The 18,011-nt window shown below is 47.9% G+C and overlaps 1 protein-coding gene, 1 non-coding gene and 1 pseudogene across 3 annotated transcripts in view; 1 reads left to right on the top strand and 2 right to left on the bottom strand.

The window, feature by feature from the left end:
- Slc24a4 (solute carrier family 24 (sodium/potassium/calcium exchanger), member 4) overlaps positions 1 to 18,011 on the bottom strand; it is a 138,407-nt gene that overhangs the window by 12,950 nt on the left and 107,446 nt on the right. For both annotated transcript variants that reach the window (NM_172152.3, NM_001362345.1), the window contains exon 12: positions 14,937 to 15,141. In NM_172152.3, coding sequence (NP_742164.2) covers positions 14,937 to 15,141 — 205 coding nt within the window. The remainder of the gene's footprint in view (positions 1 to 14,936; positions 15,142 to 18,011) is intronic.
- On the bottom strand, positions 399 to 811 carry Rnu3b-ps3 (U3B small nuclear RNA pseudogene 3; annotated as a pseudogene).
- Gm25203 lies at positions 497 to 711 on the top strand. Its single transcript, XR_003950377.1, has one exon. It is a non-coding gene; the product is annotated as a small nucleolar RNA U3 (small nucleolar RNA).

The following is an 18,011-nucleotide window of genomic DNA, read 5'->3' as shown; positions in this document are numbered from 1 at the left end:
GTCAAGCTAGGACAATGGCAGTGTAATAATGAACCCAGGGAGAGTAGCAGGCATGGCGTTGAGCACTTTGCACCTTGCTGTCTTCATCTTTTCATCTTGGTTGGTGCAAGAATGATGTGACCTGGTGTGTGGGAAGCACCAGGTGTGTGGCCCAGCACCAAGGAGGAAGACACAACACCTACAACTCACATTCAAGACCCCAAAAGCTGACGGGGAGTGTTAGTGTGTGTATATAAGAAGGGCAAGTACTGGGGCTGGCAAGATGGTTTTGTAGGTAAAAGTCCCACTGTTTCACTGTATGACTGACTTCTAAGCATTGTCCTCTAGGGGCTGGAGAGACAGCTCAACAGTTAGCACTGGCTGCTCTTCCAGCACCACCATGGAACTCACAACTGTAACCTGTTTCAGTGGATTCAACACCCTCGTACAGACATACATGCAGGCAAAACACTAATGTACATAAGATAAAAGTAAGTTACTTAAAAAAAATGTCCTCAGGACTATACTTTCAGGGATCATTTCTATAGTTCGTTACTAGAAAGGTTTCTCTGACTGTGTAGAGCACCCGAAACCACGAGGACGAGATGTAGCGTCCCCTCCTAAGTGTGAAGCCGGTTCTAGGTGCTGCTTGATTGCAGCTGCCTCTTGCCATTGATGATCGTTCTTCCCTCCTTCAGGAGGGTGAGAGGGAGAGAACGCAGTCTGAGTGGAAAAAAAAAAAAGAAAAAAATGTCCTCTAAACCTCCATAGAACACATGCACACCCACTCTCACAAACACACACACAGATGACAAAATAAAATATTGCATTACACACACACAGTTCTGTATGTATTTATTTTGTGTGGGTGAATGGATGGGGGTCTGCATCATGATGCTGGCTTGTGCAGGTCAGAGGAAAACTTGTGGGAGTTGGTTCTCTCCTTCCACCATGTGGGTCTGGGTGATTGAACTCAAGACATCAGGCTTGGCAGCAAGAGCCATTGTCTTATGAGCCATCTCACTGGCCCTCAAATATTTCAGAAACGAAGTATTCACGATCCTCTGAAGAACACACACAGACAGTTCTCCAGAACAGACTGAGTGTGAGGCTGTAGAACCAGACCCACTGAGGTTAGAAGGACTGACATCAGTCAGAGTGCACTTGCCAACCTCAAAGGAATGGAATCAGAATTCAGTATTGGGAGGGAAGCTGGAAGATTTGCAAATATGTCGATCTTACGTAGCATAGTCCTAAGTAACTGTCAGGTCAGAGACGAAATCACAAGGGGAATTAGGAAATACTGGAGGACACAGAAAACAAAATATAAAAGGTGAAAACTGATGGGCCATGGTAGAGGCAGGCTCTGAAGGCAATTCCTGACGGTAAATGCCCAACAGTGGGAACCATTTAAAACCCATGACCTCATGCTCCTCCCACAACAAGGAAAAAAAAAAGAAGAAGTGAGAATTAAGTTCAAGAATGGAGAAGGAAGAGGTGGGCTGTGGAGGATCCCTGGAGCATGAGCTAGTCAGACTAGCAGAACTGGAGATCCTGTCTCTAAAACAAGCTACATGGCCCCTGAGAAATGACACCTCAAATTCACTTCTGGCCTACACACACACACACACACACACACACACACACACACACACACACACACACACTATTCTTTAGTCATTAAGAAAATGCAATTAAAAATTATTTCACACCCATAGCTATGACTATAGCAAAAAGACATAGTAATATTGGCAAAGATGTGGAAAAGTGCAGACCCTCACATACTGGTGTTATGAATGCAAAATGTCTAGACTCCCTAGAAAGCAGTCCAACAAAGAGTTTGGCAGAGCTGACTTGTGACTCAGGATTGGACTCCTCCATACACATCCAAGAGAGATGAAGATAAATGTTGTCACAAAGACTCAAACGCTCTCACAGTTGCCCCAGATGGAGACAACTCAACTCAGGCTCCAGGGAGGAAAGCCAGTGTGGTACGTAGGTCCTGAAGGACTGAAACTCAGCAGGGTGGAACGCTGGAAAGATTCTGACAAGGAGGGAAGCCAGACACTAAAGTCACATTGTGTTAGGCTCCATCCAGAGGACATGTCTGGAACAGGATAGTTCAGATACAGAAAGGAGACCAGTGGTTCTCAGGATGGGAGGAGATGGGACCAGAGTCTTTACTTGTGGGTATTTTTGGTGATTTTTTTATAATAAAAATATTTAGGAATTATATATTGATGACAGTCACATTGTCCTGTGAATACAGAAAGAAAAGATATCATAACGGGTCCAATTTATGGCATAAGAATTATATCTAATTATTTTTTTAAATTGCAGAGCAAATTGGAGTGTGTCAGTTTCAGAGCTGTGTATGTGTACCTTTTTTTTTCTTCCTAAATAACCGAAGTGTGTTTACTTACAAAAACAAGACAAAGTAACAACAACAACAACCCACCCCAAGCTGCTTACAAGGGGCAAAGAGAATGGTTAGCCGGAGATCAGCAAGTCAGTTGGTTATCCATCCAGATGCTGCTACTAGAAAAACATCTGTCTCCTATGTATTTCTAAAGACACCTCTCCTACTGTGTGAACCCAGCATAGACAGGAGAATAGTTTCTATCCTGTGGCCTGTCCCAAATTCCAGACTCTTGCTAACTACATCACAACCCATCCTGACTGCTGAGACATCCTACGACCTCATGCTCAGAAGAATTCACTTTGGGGAATTGTGACCCTGGCTACCTAAATACCCAGGAACCTCTCTGTAGATAGACACAAACTGCAGAAGGGCACATTTCTTGTTTCATAGACACAAAATTTTACCAGGCATTTGTCCTTTTGCTGCTACAGGCTTTGCATATTGTTTTGACATCTGTCTTCATCGTGGTCCCACCCAGGCAGTTAGGCATCACCACCCACCACTGGTTTCCTAGGAAACAATCCTCTAGTGGACTCTGTCTCTACTGCTGTGGTTTTTTAACAGTTGGGTGTCATATACTGGTGGATCAGACAGTCGCTTTAGTGGGTGGGAACTAGTATTTCCTTTAAAAGAAATGAAATCAGTGGGTGATACACAGTGAAAGCTAAATGTTATTTCACGAAACCTCTCTCTCTCTCTCTCTCTGTGTGTGTGTGTGTGTACATATATGCACATGAGTGTGGAGGCCAGGGGTCAACCTTGAGTGTCCTTCCTCAGGATTCATCTACTTGGCTTATTTCTGACAGGGTTTCTCACTGGAAACTGGGTACCATTTCCTCTAGGCTGCTTAGCCTTTGAGCTGGTGTCCACTGGCGTCTCAGTGAGGTCTACAGGCACACACCGCCAAGAATTATTTTTAAAAGGCAGTGAGGCCATCGCAAGGGACATCCAACACTGATGGTTCAGTTCACGGATGGTTCATTCTTGCCTCCCAAGTGACAGCTACCTCCACTCTCCTGGAGGTTCCTCCTGGTGCCCAGCCCTTCCCTTTCCTGTGCACTGCCAGGACAAAACATCATCACAGCGGATACTGATGGATACATCAACTCCCAGGAGAAGAAGATAGGGCCTGATAGCATGTCTTTCCCTAAGTCTCTGATTTCTCTCTTAAAGTAGAACATTACAGTTTAATTATGCGATAAAAAAGTATTTAAAATGAACCGCAACAGAACAGATGGCCCATCATGCCGGAGGGAAAAGAACAGATGTAGTAGTTGATGAAAACCTCACACTAATTTGGATGGTTAACTAATTAGATGCTTCAGTTAAGGGAGTGGCTAACTAGTGGTCCTGGGGGTGGACTGCACCCCTGGCTGGTAAAGAGAATTTCTTGGGCCCTGGAGCTAAGAGTCCCCATGGCTGACAGTGTCACTATTTCTTAAACTCAGAATCCCTTGGTAGGATCTAACCATCTTACAGGGCTGATGCCTTGGAAGGTCTGGATGAAGGGTCTGAGAATTTGTATTTTTTTTTTTTAAAAGGTTAGGTCTCTACTAAGTTGTCCAGGTTGACCTCCAACTCTTGGCTCCTCTCACTTCAGCCTGCAGCAGTTGGAGCCACAGACAGTTGGAGAGACGGTTCAGGGGTTAAAAGCACTAGCTGTTCTTCCAGGGGACCCAGGCTTGTTTCTCAGCATCTTCATGGTGGTTCACAACTGCCTGTAACTCCAGTTCCAGAGGATCTGACACCATCTTCTGCCTATCTGTGCACGAGGCATGCAAATGGTACAGACACACAGGCAGGCAAAACATTCATAAACATGAAGAAGAGGGGGAGGAGGGGGAGGAGGAGGAGAGAGAGGAAGGGGAGGAGGATGTGTTTCTAAGTAGTTCCTGGTGGTTGCTTATTTCTAGGGAGTTCTTTAGTGGTGGCTTAGGCTGGACCATAGTTTGAGAACCATACTGTAGGTTAACTCCATTTGCAAACATTTGAGATGTAATTACCACATTAAAAAGTCACCCACTTAACATGTTTGGTTAGGTAGGATTTAGTACTTACATAGCCTTAGCTCCAGTACAATAACATTCTAGATGGTTTTCATCGTCCTCAGGAGAAACCCATATCTATTAATAGTTTTCGCTACCTCCTCTAAACTCTGGGAACTCTGGGCTTGTTTTCAACCTCCAGACTTAATTATTCTGCACATCTCACCTAAGTGAAACAGAGATGGGTTTTTGTGTGCCTGGCTTCTTTCACTTAGCACAATGTCCATGTGGCACATGCTAATACTGTATTCTTTTTTCACAGATGGACAGTATTCAACCATATGATTATGTCTTTTTTCAGGGTTGGGGATGCATCTGCCAGGCTCAACTACTGAGCTGCACCCCCCCCCCCCCCATCCTGCATCCCCATCCTGTATGGACCATATTATACTTAGCCTTCCTTCACTTAGTGGATGTTCAGGTTATTCCTACTTCAAGGCTACTATGAATAGTGTGGATTGAATGTAAGTGTTTGTATGTTTCCATTACACACACACACACACACACACACACACACACACACACACACACACACACACAACTGCAGGGTCCACAGTAACCCTATTTCACATTTTGAGAAACTGCTGCTGTGCTGTCTAAAGCAGCAACAATATTTACTCCCCTTTCAGCAATGTGCAAAGTACTTTTCTTCCATCTTTTGGATAATATTGTTATCATCTTTCTTCTTTGACTTAGGTTACTTTAAGGGTGTAAAGTGGCATGTCACTGTTCTTTGTTTTTAACACATGGTCTTGACACGTAGTCCAGGCTAGCTTTGAACTTGCAATCCTCCTACCTCAGTTTCCTGAGTGCTAGGATTACAGGCATGAGCCACCCACATCTGGCCTCACTGTACTTTGAATGAGCCCTTTCCTATTGACTAAGATGCTGAGCATCTTTTAAGGCTTATTAGTCATTTGTACATCTTAGGAGAAACGTCTATCCAAGCACTTTGTCCGCTTTTAGTCTTTCACTCACATGCAATACCAGTGGTAGGTTCTCATGGCTATCAGATTGAAGAGGTTTTGGTTAAAAAACAAACAAACAAACAAACAAACAAAACAAACAAACAAAAAAACTAAGAAAGGATGTTGGGGACTGAAGAGATGGCCCAGAGTTTAAGAGCACTGACTGCTTTTCCAGAGGTCCTGGGTTCAATCCCAGCAACCCCATGGTGGCTCACAACCCTGTATAACAGGATCCAATGCCCTCTTCTGGTGTGTTTGAAGACAGCGACAGTGTAGTCACATACAATCGAATGCCCCTATTTCACAGGTTAGCAAACTGAGGTTTGGTGAAATTCAATGGCTTATTTAAGCACCTTAAGACAGCAGGAGATGGTACCAGCTCTTCAGATCTCCACCCTGCTCCTCTGTGCTATTTGCTTGCTTATCCCGAGTCTCACGATTCTGGAGCCTGTGGGAGTTCTGCTACCCACTGGCTGGCAGGTACCAACAGTCACGATCAGAGCACCAGCAGTGCAGCTCATAGCTTTGGATGCTATAGAAAAATCTTCTCTTAGCTGGAGAGATGGCTCAGCGGCTGAGAGGGTGTGCTGGTCTTTCAGAGGACCCATATTCGGTTCCTAGCACACACATCAGGTGGCTCACACTGGGGGTCTGTACTCATACATGTACACGCATATATAATTAAAAGCAACAGGCAATCTTTTAAAAGTTTTCCGTTCCCTTAGTCCTAGGGTTAGACTTTACAATCAATAAATGTTGTTATCTTTATGACATTTTATGACATGGATGAATTTAGATTTCTCAATAAATTGTCTGTTTTCTGACAGCATTAAAGTTTGTAATCAACTGTAGTATGAGGTGTGAATCGCAGCTCTGATTTGTGCATAGCTATGCGACCTTGGAAGCATAACCACCCTCTCTTCATCTTGGTTTTTTTCTCTCTCTCTCTCTTTTTTTAGCTAAAAATTGGGAGAGTAAGAAGATTTTCCCATGATGCATATGGGTGCACTGAACAGTGCAGGCACAGAGCAAGCACTGGTTTGAGCTGTCATTCAACCCATTATCTTCCACCTACAGGGTACCTCCTTTTCAAGCACTGCTTGGGCTTGTAAACTGATGGGGTTTGATCCAGAGGGCTCTAGAGGGTCAAAGAGGAGTCCGGTAGATAGAGATCTGTGGCTGAGGTTTACAGGCGTAGGGGAGGATGGAAGAAATGGTGTGTGGGGAAACATTAAGCGTCGGTAAGGGCAGGGGTAGGCCCTACTCAGTGTCAACACAAAGGTAGATTGGCGGGGTGGTGAACAGGGACACCAAAGGCCCAGGAAGAGTGGTTCTGTGGCAGCAGACCCTGAGGCCTTTCCTGGGGGCCCTGATGTTTCTCTTATGCTGATGAGCAAGGATTATGCTTCTGGAGAGCCTAGCTGTGCTGCCTCTTGGACATCAGTGTCCTCACATGGAAGGACAGCCCTGACCTGCACCTCTGCCAATGAAGAGGCCAGGGTCCCCTTATTTGGGGCTGGTCTTAGAGACCCCTGGGCTAGACTCTCTGAGTGAAGCAAGCCTTATCCTCATCTGTGGGACAGTCCTGCCCATACTCTACCCACCTCCTCAAAGATTCCCCAGGCTGACGAAGGAAAGCTGGGCATTCAAATGCAGGCCCTGCCCCTGAGGACCCAGGATGGGTAAGGTGGTGGATGTCCTTCCAGCAGAGAGCCTGGAGCTGACCAGCCACAGATCTATCTAGCAACAGGTCTCCTTTTCCATTGCCGTTACCGTTTTCACTGCAGTCAACAGAGGAGCGCAGCCAGAAGCAATCGCTTACAGGCAGGCAGGCAGACCTGGGTGCCAGTCCCAACTGTGGCTCCTCTCCACCTATGTGGGGCTTTGCCAACCCCAGAGTCCTCATTGGGAAACGAATCCACCAGCCCTTCCAGCAGGGCCTCTACAGAGTCAAACTTGAGATGCTTAGTGGATACTAGAGACCACTGTGGCTGAAGAAAGCCCCTGCTGTACAGCTAGAGCCCCCCTCCCCTGCCTCACTAGGCTCTGTGGGCTCCCCAGGCTCCTCCTGCTTCAGGTCTAAGTTAAGAGTGAAGGTGTTTCATTGCTTTTCCAACTTCACTGTGACAGAACCCTCAGACACTGGAATACTGAAGCAGTTCTTAGCATCTCCCATGTCAATCTCCCCCATCCCCCATCCCATGTCTGCAGAGGCTGTAAAGAAAGCAAAAGACATCATCATCATCATCACCACCACCACCATCATCATCATCATCCTTGGTCTGGCTTCCCAGCAGGTTCCTCAATCTGAAAAGCAGAATCGAGAAGAGGTGGGCCCTCTCCCTTTCTGTGGCTTTGGGTTTGTGAGAGAGGGGTAGGCCGCAGGGTGGTTGAATTTGCCATAGCCCTGAACACAGCCTGGCAAGCTTATTGCTGTTTTTAACAATGTGAATTGGGCAAAGGGAGTTGTGTGGCTTCTGTCGCCGGGCCCAGGCATCATGGAAAAGGTCAGAGCTCTGGGACACGTTGTCCTGGGTCAGAGTCCTGAGCATCCCAGACAGTGCAACTCTGATTTGGCAGTTGGGATGGATCTTGGGATTTCCTGGAAATCCAACATGATGCCTGGGTGGGCCTGGTGGAGATTTCCCCTTGAGTAAGCTTCAGTTTCCCATTTTGAATATAAGGGAACTAGTCTAGAACTTCCCAGTAATACCATTCAGAGGCTATTTGTGGCTCATTACATAGAACCAGAGAGCGACTGCTTTCAATGAGGGAAATCTACTGAGCCTCCTCTAAGAGAGCGTGAGACTCTACTAGTTCTTTGAACATCCGCTTACAGGACTGGGGATATGGCTCAGTGGTAGAGCACTTGCCTAGCTAGCATGCACCTCCAGCACCACAAACGAATAATAATAAATAGCTGATAAATTAATTGTATTTATAACTACTTATAGCCAAGAACTAGCAACATCCCAAATATTGATACAAGCGTGGTATGTCCACTAAAGGAAAAAGTACACTACCTGTTACAGTGAAGATAAACCTTGAAAACTTTATGCTAAGTAGAAGAAGCTTGGAACAAGAGACGGCACATCACATGATTTTATACGTATAAAACATGCAGGTTAGCTCTCTCCAAAGGGACAGGAGGCAGGCTAGTTGCTGCCAGTAGCTTGGGAAGGGATGGGGAGAAGAGGCTACTGATACAGTTTCGTTGGGGGGATGCTAATAATGACTGTGGGGCTAGTTGTACCATGTGGCGAGAGAGCCCATGAAGAGGTGTGAATTGTATCCCAATAAAGCCCCTGTATTCAAGAATAAAAGCGCTCAGCCAGGGTCTGTTCTTGTTGGCCTGTGAGCTGAGCCTCAGGAGTGACTGACAAGGGAGTGGACAGAATGATTGACAGGAGAGTAGCAGTCAGGGATGACCGCTGCACTAACCCTGACCTCAGGCTGCACACTGAGTGTGCGATGTCTCTAGAGGCTCCTGCCATCAGGGCAAGAGCAAGGTCCTTTGTAACAGAAAGTTCTGTGAGTCTCTGGGGTCTGGGCAGAACGGGCAAGTGGGTGGAGCTGTGAGCAGCACCCCAGGAACTGCAGGTAAGTTATCCCACCCAAGAGGAGGCAATCCCAGGAGATCTGCAGAGGTGATTTCATCAGTACCAGATCAGCACACAATCCGACTCCTCACTGAACAGAAGATGAGGGGTGAGGGTACAAGTCTTGAGAGAGCCCATCATGGACAGAACTGCATCCTTTGCTTCTTCAATTGAGAGCTGAAGCCCTAACCCCCAAAGTGACTGCATTTGGAGGCAGCATTTAGGATGTCATTCAGGTTCAATGAGCTCATGAGAGTGCAGGGCCGGGCACCTGATTTAGTTGGTAAAGTACTTGCCTTGGAAGTATGAAGGCTTGAGTTCAACCCCCCAGATTCCACATTAAAATGAATGAATAAATGAATGAGTGAATGAATAAATAACCAGGTGTGGTGTTGTTTTTAATTGTCGTATTAAAGACATATAATCCTGGGGCTCACTGGCAAAGCCAGCCCCGCTGACAAGCCTCAGATTGGTGACACCAACACATGCACGCGTGCACACTCACACACACACACAGACACACACAGAGACAGACACACACATGCACACACATACTCACACACACACAGACACACACACACTCACACACAGACACACACACACACACTCACACACACAGACACACACACAGACACACATACTCATACACACAGACACACAGATACACACAGACACACACACACAGACACACACGCGAGCACGTGTGCACACACACAGACACACACACACAGACACACACAAACACTCACACACAGACACACACACAGACACACACACACACTCTCACACACACACACATACACACACACTCACACACACACACAGACACACACAGACACACACAGACACACACACACACATACACACACACTCACACACACACACACACACACACACACACACAGTGCTGGAAGAGAGATTCTGAATGCTTTCTCTTTCCAGGTGCACACACTGAGTAGAGGTAGCTGAGTTTGCCATGAGTAGCCAGGAGGACATCCCTCAGCAGAGCCCAGCTGGGATTCCATTCTGATGGCAGACTCTAGGCCTCCAGAACTGTGGGAGGAGAGATTCCTGTTGCTTACAGGGCCCAGTCTTAGGATATCTGGTTACAGCATTCCAATTCAGAGAGCCAGAGGAGCTCTGTTTCATGTGGCACCTGGTGTGTGTCCCAGCAGGTGTTGGCTGACTTGATGGTAGGACAGGAAGATCTTATCCCGATAGGTACAATATAGAGTGTGAGAGAGAAAGATTTTATCTGCAGGGTCAGGAGGGCTCCCGTGGACAAGCAGGGCATCCCAGAGCATAGGTACAACAAACAACTCCTATCTGGGGTCTTCCCCTGGCTAGGGCTCACGGTCACTGGCCCACTGTTTAGTGTAGAGCCAGACTATAAACTGGTTTCCAGGAGACAATGATTCTCCTCCTCCTTCCCTAGCCTCTGGGCGTCAGGGTGGGAAGAGAAAACCAGCATCAGGCAAGGCAGGCCAAGCTATGAGGAAGCTTGGGCATTACTGTCTTAGTTTCTGGATGGTCAAGACAGGGCCTCTGCCCACTGTTCTGGGCAGATATAGTGAGGGATGGAGGGCATTTATAACAGGGGTGGCCAGCCCTTTGGCTCCCTTAAGCCATAGTGAACAAAGTAGAGTTCTATTAGGCTATACATTAAATTTCAGGTCTGTCTAACCTAGAGCCCATTGGTTATAAGAACACACACATACAGACACATGCGCATGCGCACACACACTTCATTTCAATTTGTCTTATGGTTATTCTGCAACACAATGCTATTATCTATAAAATCCATGACTGAGAACTGCCCCCCCCTTTTAAAATAGCTTCAATGTTTTAGGTAGGTAGATTTTGTGATGGCTGCATTCACAGCTAGCCGGGGCTACACACAGATTGGACATGCATAATAGAAAACACACCATGTGGTCATTGACCCATATTTGCCTTTTAAGCCTGGAATCTCCCAGGGAACAGTGATCATTGCTTGCCCTGTCCCTCCTGCAGCCCTAAGGCCAGAATAGAGCCCGGTGCCCAGATGTTGCGTGACCAGGACAAGTGTCTGTGACTGCCTGTAGCCCAGTACCTGGCATGTAACAAGTACTCAGGCTCTTTCCTTCCTTTGACTTTCAAAACGGCAGCAGAACCAGGCCCACGGGAATTCTGGGGCCTGTGACTTTTCTAGAACACTGCATGTGGTCGAATCAGGGTGGATGGGTACAGCACACACTATGTGGATAAAACACACTACAGGATACAGTTCTTCTGAGTGCCTACTGTGCATTAGATGGTACAAGGCCTGATGGTATTACCGCAGCACCATAAGTAAGTGCCAGCACCGTGCATTGTGGATGCTGATTCAGTAGGAAAGCAGATCAGAAAAGTGAGGCACGATGGCGGCTCAACGGTGCTGGCGTGAGGCAGGGCTGAATTTCAAATCTAGGACTGAGGACTCCAGAATTCACCCCAGCCTTCCCGAAACAACACAGAAGCATGGGTATGGCTGATTGAGTCCTTGATATGCCACATTGCTTGCCAGCTAACCCCAGGGACAGCATTTTCCCCTTCCAAAGGTGCCCATCCCTGGAATTACTAAGGGGCACCCGTGGGGAAAGCACTAGCCTCAGGCACCTCTAAGGGCAGCTCAGAGCTACCACAGGCCCTAAGCTGAAAGGAGACCAAGACAACCCTGAACTGAGGTCATGGGTGTGGGATTTACTGGCTTCCTCTAACTGCCTGTGAACCTCCACCTCCACCTCCCTTGGCCCAGGTCACTGTCCACACCTAGCCGGACAGCCACCACCCGGTACTGTTTCCATGGCTACTCTGCTCCCAGAGAGGAGGAAGAGACACTGTGGTTTCCACGGGCAACCCTGTAAACACCTCTGAACACAAAGGAAGCTCTCCCTGGATGTGGGAAGCAGGCTGGTTCCTGAGCATGGAACTGAGGGGAACCTGAGGAAGCTGTTGTTCTTGGCTAGGTCAAGGCCACAGACCCAAGGACATCCTGGAGCCAAGAGAGAAAGGGGGCCAACTACAGAGGAAGCTCACCGGCTCCCCAAAGGGCTCATAGAGAGTTCACAAAGCAGCCACCCAGCAGGCAGCTGGAGCCCCCTTGAACTAGCTCCATCTTATGAAGTGGCCCCACCCAGAGACCCCACAGCTACATTGTTGGATGTAGGGAAGAGGGGCAGGTCCTAGGGGCTGTTCTACTTCTGCCACATTCGAGGCTTGGAGGGAATGGAAACAAGTCATCCTTTCACTGGGCTGCCCCGTTTTACAGAGCAAGAACTGACTTTTATGTGTCTCTCCCACAGGTTCCTGGATGTTTCAGGACCAGGTTGTCAATGGAGAGGCCAGAGGGGAGTGGTAGATGGATGCACAGAGCTGTCTATACCCATCTGTCAGCGCATAGGTCACAAGGGACAGTCATCACAGATTCCAGTCTGCTTCTCTTGCTGTGGTCCTGCTCCAACACCATTTGCCACATTGGTTTTTTTTGATGACCATAGCCCTGTGTCCCCTGGCTTAACCCCATAGACACAGGAGAGGATCAAGACTAGCGGTGGGATGACATAGGGCTATAAAGGTGGCGCTCTGGATGGAATCCAAGGCTCATGCTCCGGTCTCTTATAAACCTAGGGCCGATCCCAGTCTACCTGCCCTGGAGGTATGGGCTGCTCTCTTAGGACCCTGCTCTATGGACATCCTCCTCCTCAGTGTGTCCTAAGGAGAACCTCAGTACGGGGACCTTGGATCTGGAGAAGACCACATGTCTCTTGGCTTTCAGGGTCGCAGATAATTCAGAAACAACTGCTACCAAATTAGTGTGGCTTTCACCCTGACCAGCCAACTAGGCTGAGCATATACAGTGTGGGTCCCATGGAGGTGCAGGGAAGCTCACTGGCAGTACAGACACCACTTCCATTGGGCCATCTGGATGGCAGAGGGGCCCTGGAAAGGCTGACCCTCAGGGCTAATCTCCCCAGAGATCTCAGTAAGGAAGCAGGTGTCATTTTGGGGGTCTATCTTTGGTAGAAAAAGAAACGGTGCTTGATCAGGGCTAGCAATTCCTGAGCTAGACAAATCCCTGGGCTGTTGGTACCACAGATGTTTCCAGCTGCTTGGGTTAACTTATTCTGTAAGGCAGCCTGAGAGTCACAGAGGCTGGGCTCCAGAGAAGCAGGAACACATGTGCCCACCAGGCCTTGCTTGGGACTTGGAACTAGTCCCTGAGTTTGAGGACAAGCCCTGGAGCTGCAGGAAGGTACATACCATGGAGGTTTTCTAATCCAGAAACTCTAGGGAAGTCTATGGTCCCAGGAGAGTCTGCATCTCCAGACACAGCTATCCCAGGGGCCCAGACTGGCAGGCCCAGGCCAGCTACACAGATGGGGACAAAGCAGGGTGGGCGTTTAGTGAGATGTTAAGCACAGACTTTTTATTAGAAAAATATGAAGCTCTGGATTGGAAAGTTCTAGAATTCTGCTACCTCTTAGGAGGGTGGGCAGTAGGATAGAATGCCCAGGAATGGAGTCCAGTGTTTGAGACTCTGGGTCTCACGGAGGACACCAGAGAGTTCATGGAAGGCTGAGGACAGAGAATGCACACAGAGTGGGTTCTGGAGCCTCTCACAGACAAGCTCTTGACTTCATTCACTCTGCAGATTTCCAAATATGCAAATACAGTGCCGAGATACAGGTGGGCGTCAGTAGACAAAGATTCCACCCCCAAGGGACTGATAGTGGGAGGAAACACTCGGGATAAAAAATATATATATATGAAGCATTTATAAGGTGATGTGGAAGCCCACACTGATACAGTGACATTGGAACAGGGGTGATCTTGGAAGTCATATAGATAACTGAGGCAAGTACACTCCAGTGAAGGGCAGTGTGAAGGTACTAAGGTAGGAGTGTGTGGGGGTGGGGGTGGGGGTGGGGGGCGGTGTTTGAGGGATGGCATTGAGGAGGCCAGTGTAGCTGGAGCAGAGGCTACAGGAGAGAGAGAACCGACACGTTCTGTATGGACCCAGCAGTTAGGTGACCCTAGACCTTTAGGAAAGACTCCAAGTGAGATAGGTGGATGCTTGAGGATCAGTGGCAGCTTGTGGTCTGATCTGGCTTTATTTATGGGAGAAAGTACACCCAGCTGTGTCAAGTGACCTGTGGAAGAAGCAGTTACCACCTTAGAATATCCTGTCTGAAAGTAAGGTCGAGCATGTGTGCAAAACTGCCCTGCACATGAAACTGAGAGTATAAGAGTGTTCATGGAGAACTGTAGAGATGGCTCAGCAGATAAATGTGCTTGCTATGCAAGCAGAAAGACCTAAGTTCGAATCTCCAGTACCTACATGAAAAGCCAGATGCTGTTGTATGAGGTTGCAGGGACAGGAAGATCACTGGGGCTTGCTGGCCACCAGCTTAGTTCCAGGTTCAGTGACAGATCCTGTCTCAAAGGAATCAGATAGAGTGACAGCACAGGACACCTGATGCCATCTACCTTTGACCTCTGCCTCAATGCAATGGAACACCTCCCTGCTCATTGGTTCATATCCTTGCCACTGGTGTCCATAAAAATCATATTATGTGTTGGTGTTTTCTACTGTAAGACTAACCAGGGGCCCATAGCACTCATGTGTGGTCACAAGAAGTTACTGGTGCTTCCTGAGCGCCAAATTGCCCCTCTCTCCCTCAGGCTCCAACCACATTCAGTAGTGTGTGCATCTACCCAACTCTTACCTGTAATATTGATAGGCTGTTTATCCAGTACATTAGGACACTGGAGTAACCCAGTGGCACCCCTCTGTATCAGTCCTCCACCACTCCAGGGTCAGGGTCTCCATCTTGATGACCTAGGCATGGTCCCAATGTCACCCCCAGAAGCCTGGCTAGAGGACTAGCACCCCCAGACTCACCAGGCATTGAGAAGGGTGACAGGAAGACTGTCTCTACTGACTCTGGCTCTGGGGGTGGTGGCTGTGGTGGCGGCTGCTGCTCCTGGCCTTGCTGTGGGTCTTCAGGGTTCTCCACAGGAACATTTCCATTCTCCATGTTCTCATGTCTCCCGTTTTGCAGTGGCTTGCTGTTAACACCATTGGCTGAGTTGATCAACCTCTGTCGCTGTGGGGACAGGAGGCAAAACAGACACCAGGCTGAGTGGCACAGAACCACGTGATGCCTTCTTTCTTACCATCTCCCCACTCTTAACACACACATCAGTTGCCTCCTACCCTTGCCAACACTCACCGTAGTCAGTCCTTTCCACTTTAACCACTCTGGGTGTGTGCTAGTACGGAATCTAGTTTCAGTCAGCGTTTCTCCAACAAACACTGCTGCCAAACATCTTCCTACTAGGTTGTTCGTCAATGGACTGTCTCTCTGTGTCTCATTTCATGCCCTATGAATGCACTCTCCAAAGCCAGCATCTTCCACCAAAGCTATACCCTCCCCCCCCCCACATCTTTGCCACAGCTAATGACAAAAAGCAGCTTTGGTGCCACCCCAGCCTGGCTGGTCTCACTTGCTCAGTCTGTGGGCTTCATTGAACACAGGCCCAGACAGAAGGCATATTGTATGAAATCAACAGGGGTGAGGATGTAGCCGAGCTGGCGGAGTACCGGTTAGCATGCATGTAGTCCTGGGTGATCCCTACACTGAGTAAACCAGGTTTTGGTTGAAAATGCCTATAGCCCCAGCACTTGGAGGGGGAGGGGGAGGGGGAGGGGGAGGGGGAGGGGGAGGGGGAGGGGGAGGGGGAGGGAAGTAGGATGTAAATTCAAGGATTATGCTTGGCTACATAGTAACTTTGAGGCCAGTCTGGGCTCCACATTCTCTACAAACATCTCAGTTTCTCACCTTGCTCCTACTTGTGGTTTCATCCCGTTTCACAGGCATTCCACAGTAACATTCAAATTTTCCTACCACTTCAAGAGACTCAGAAAAGGAGCCGTGGCCTGAGTAAACTTCCATAATGTGGTATCCAGCACCTATCCTGGTGGTCTCACAGGGGAGCCATTACCATTCATAATGGAGGCCCACCCTTGCTCTGAAGAACTGCCTTCATATAGGTTTGAGACAAAGACTCCTAAACCAGGAAAAGCATTGTGTGTGTGTGTGTGTGTGTGTGTGTGTATCTATCTCTGTGTGTGTCTGTGTGTCTGTGTGTTAGGGTGAGGGGCACTTCTCAACTTTTCCCCCACAGTCTTCAATATTTACTTAGTCCACCAGAAAGAGCCAAGAGGCCTTTGATTCACATTCGGGCCTACACATGCAGCATTTGTCTAGTTAGCAGGGATTTAACTAAAAACTATCCATGAAATCCCAAACAAACAAAAAACAAACATAAGAAGGCCTATCTGTGCAGAGACAGAGTTATAAAGGCAAGGGCCATCACTCCACAGCAGGTTGAATGAGTTGACTGGGGAGGCTTGCAGCTCTGGCTTTACAGAATCAACAGAGGATCACACCTTATCCCACATATGTAAATAAGTAAAAATAAATCATCAAAATGACTAAAGAAATGACTACAGTGTTGCATACAAGGGTGAGTGTGTGTGTTTACATGTGCACGTTCATGTGTACATGCAGATGAAGGTGTATGTACGCAGCACATGCCTTGGTATGCTTGCATCGGGTGACCGTTCATGTGGAAGACACTGGGTTAACATCAGGAGCTGTCTGCCATTTGTGCCGGGATTGCAAGCACAGGCCAACAGGTCTGGCTTTTAAAATGTGGGCTCTGAGGATTAAACTCAGGTCCTTGTGTTTGCAAGACAGGTACTTTGCCAACCAAGCTATTTCCTTGGAGTGTCTCAATAAACAAGTTTGAAACTGAGTATTTTGTGTTTGCTTTTCCATTGTTCCCAGTCTGTGATGACTGCCCCTAAAATTACTGCTCAGGCTAGGCACAATCCTCCAGTGCATGTGGATGGAGCATCCTGTCCGAGGAACTGAAGCCAAGGAGATTGAGTGGCGGGTGTGAGATTTGAACTCAGTTCCTTTCTCCTGAGCCCAGCCTCTGTGGCTCTCAGGCTGCCTCACAGAGCAGGGCAACCCCAACAACACAAAAAACATTTGTGGTACCAACAGCCCGTATTCAGCAGCTCATCAAAACCTGGTACTCAGACCTGGTGTGTTGCACATAGCTGTAAGCCCAGCCCCAAGCAGAGGCAGGAGGATTCAGGGTAGCCTGAACCACACTGAGGACAAGACCAGTCTAAATGTCTCAAACAAACAACCTCAAATCCTCCTGTGATAAAAGACACTACAAAGCCATCGCTCCCAATCTTTCAGAGTTATTTACCACCACCTCTCCAGCACCCTGTGGGTATTATTCTCATGCTTATGAAAAAATGGGCAGGATCCCATAAAAATTTCCTGAGATAAATGTCATTAATATGGACCGGGATGATTTCAAACCCAGAAGGCATTTCCATTTCCCTGCTTTTTGTACGTTCCATGCAGATGATTCACTTAGCAGTAAATCAAAGCCTAAAGTGTTCCAGAGAGACAAGCTTTAATCACTGGGGAATGACGCTTTTGCAGACATCCATGTGCTGGCTACTAATTTCCACGGTCCCAGTCCTCTGGCCACTGCTTGCTTCTGAGAATGAGGCCAGCAAGTCCTAGAAAGCACTTAGAAAGCCAGGCCAGGGAACAGGCTAAGCTGCTGAGCAATGGACCATATCTTTGCAGTCTGGTTGAGCGATAGCCAAATTATGGCTACGTTTTCAAATGAGACACCCAGAGCAGCAGCTGTGATGAGGAAAATTCCGCTGGAGCTATCTCCACTCATCAGCATGGTGCTTTGAAGGTGAATGGCCCCATAGGCTCACCTGTTTGAATGCTAGGTCCCATTAGTGGAACTGTTTGGGAAGAGTTAAGAGGTGTGGCCTTGTCACAGAAGACATGTCACTGTGGGTAGGCTTTGACCCCAAGAATGTAGAAGTCTTAAAGGAAAGTGCTGGGTGGGGGAACCTTGAGTTGTGTCT

This window comes from Mus musculus, chromosome 12 (genome assembly GCF_000001635.26).
Source record: "Mus musculus strain C57BL/6J chromosome 12, GRCm38.p6 C57BL/6J".
Classification (NCBI taxonomy): domain Eukaryota; kingdom Metazoa; phylum Chordata; class Mammalia; order Rodentia; family Muridae; genus Mus; species Mus musculus.
The sequence above is the reverse complement of the archived record's forward strand: the minus strand, read 5'-3'. Positions and strand labels throughout refer to the sequence as shown.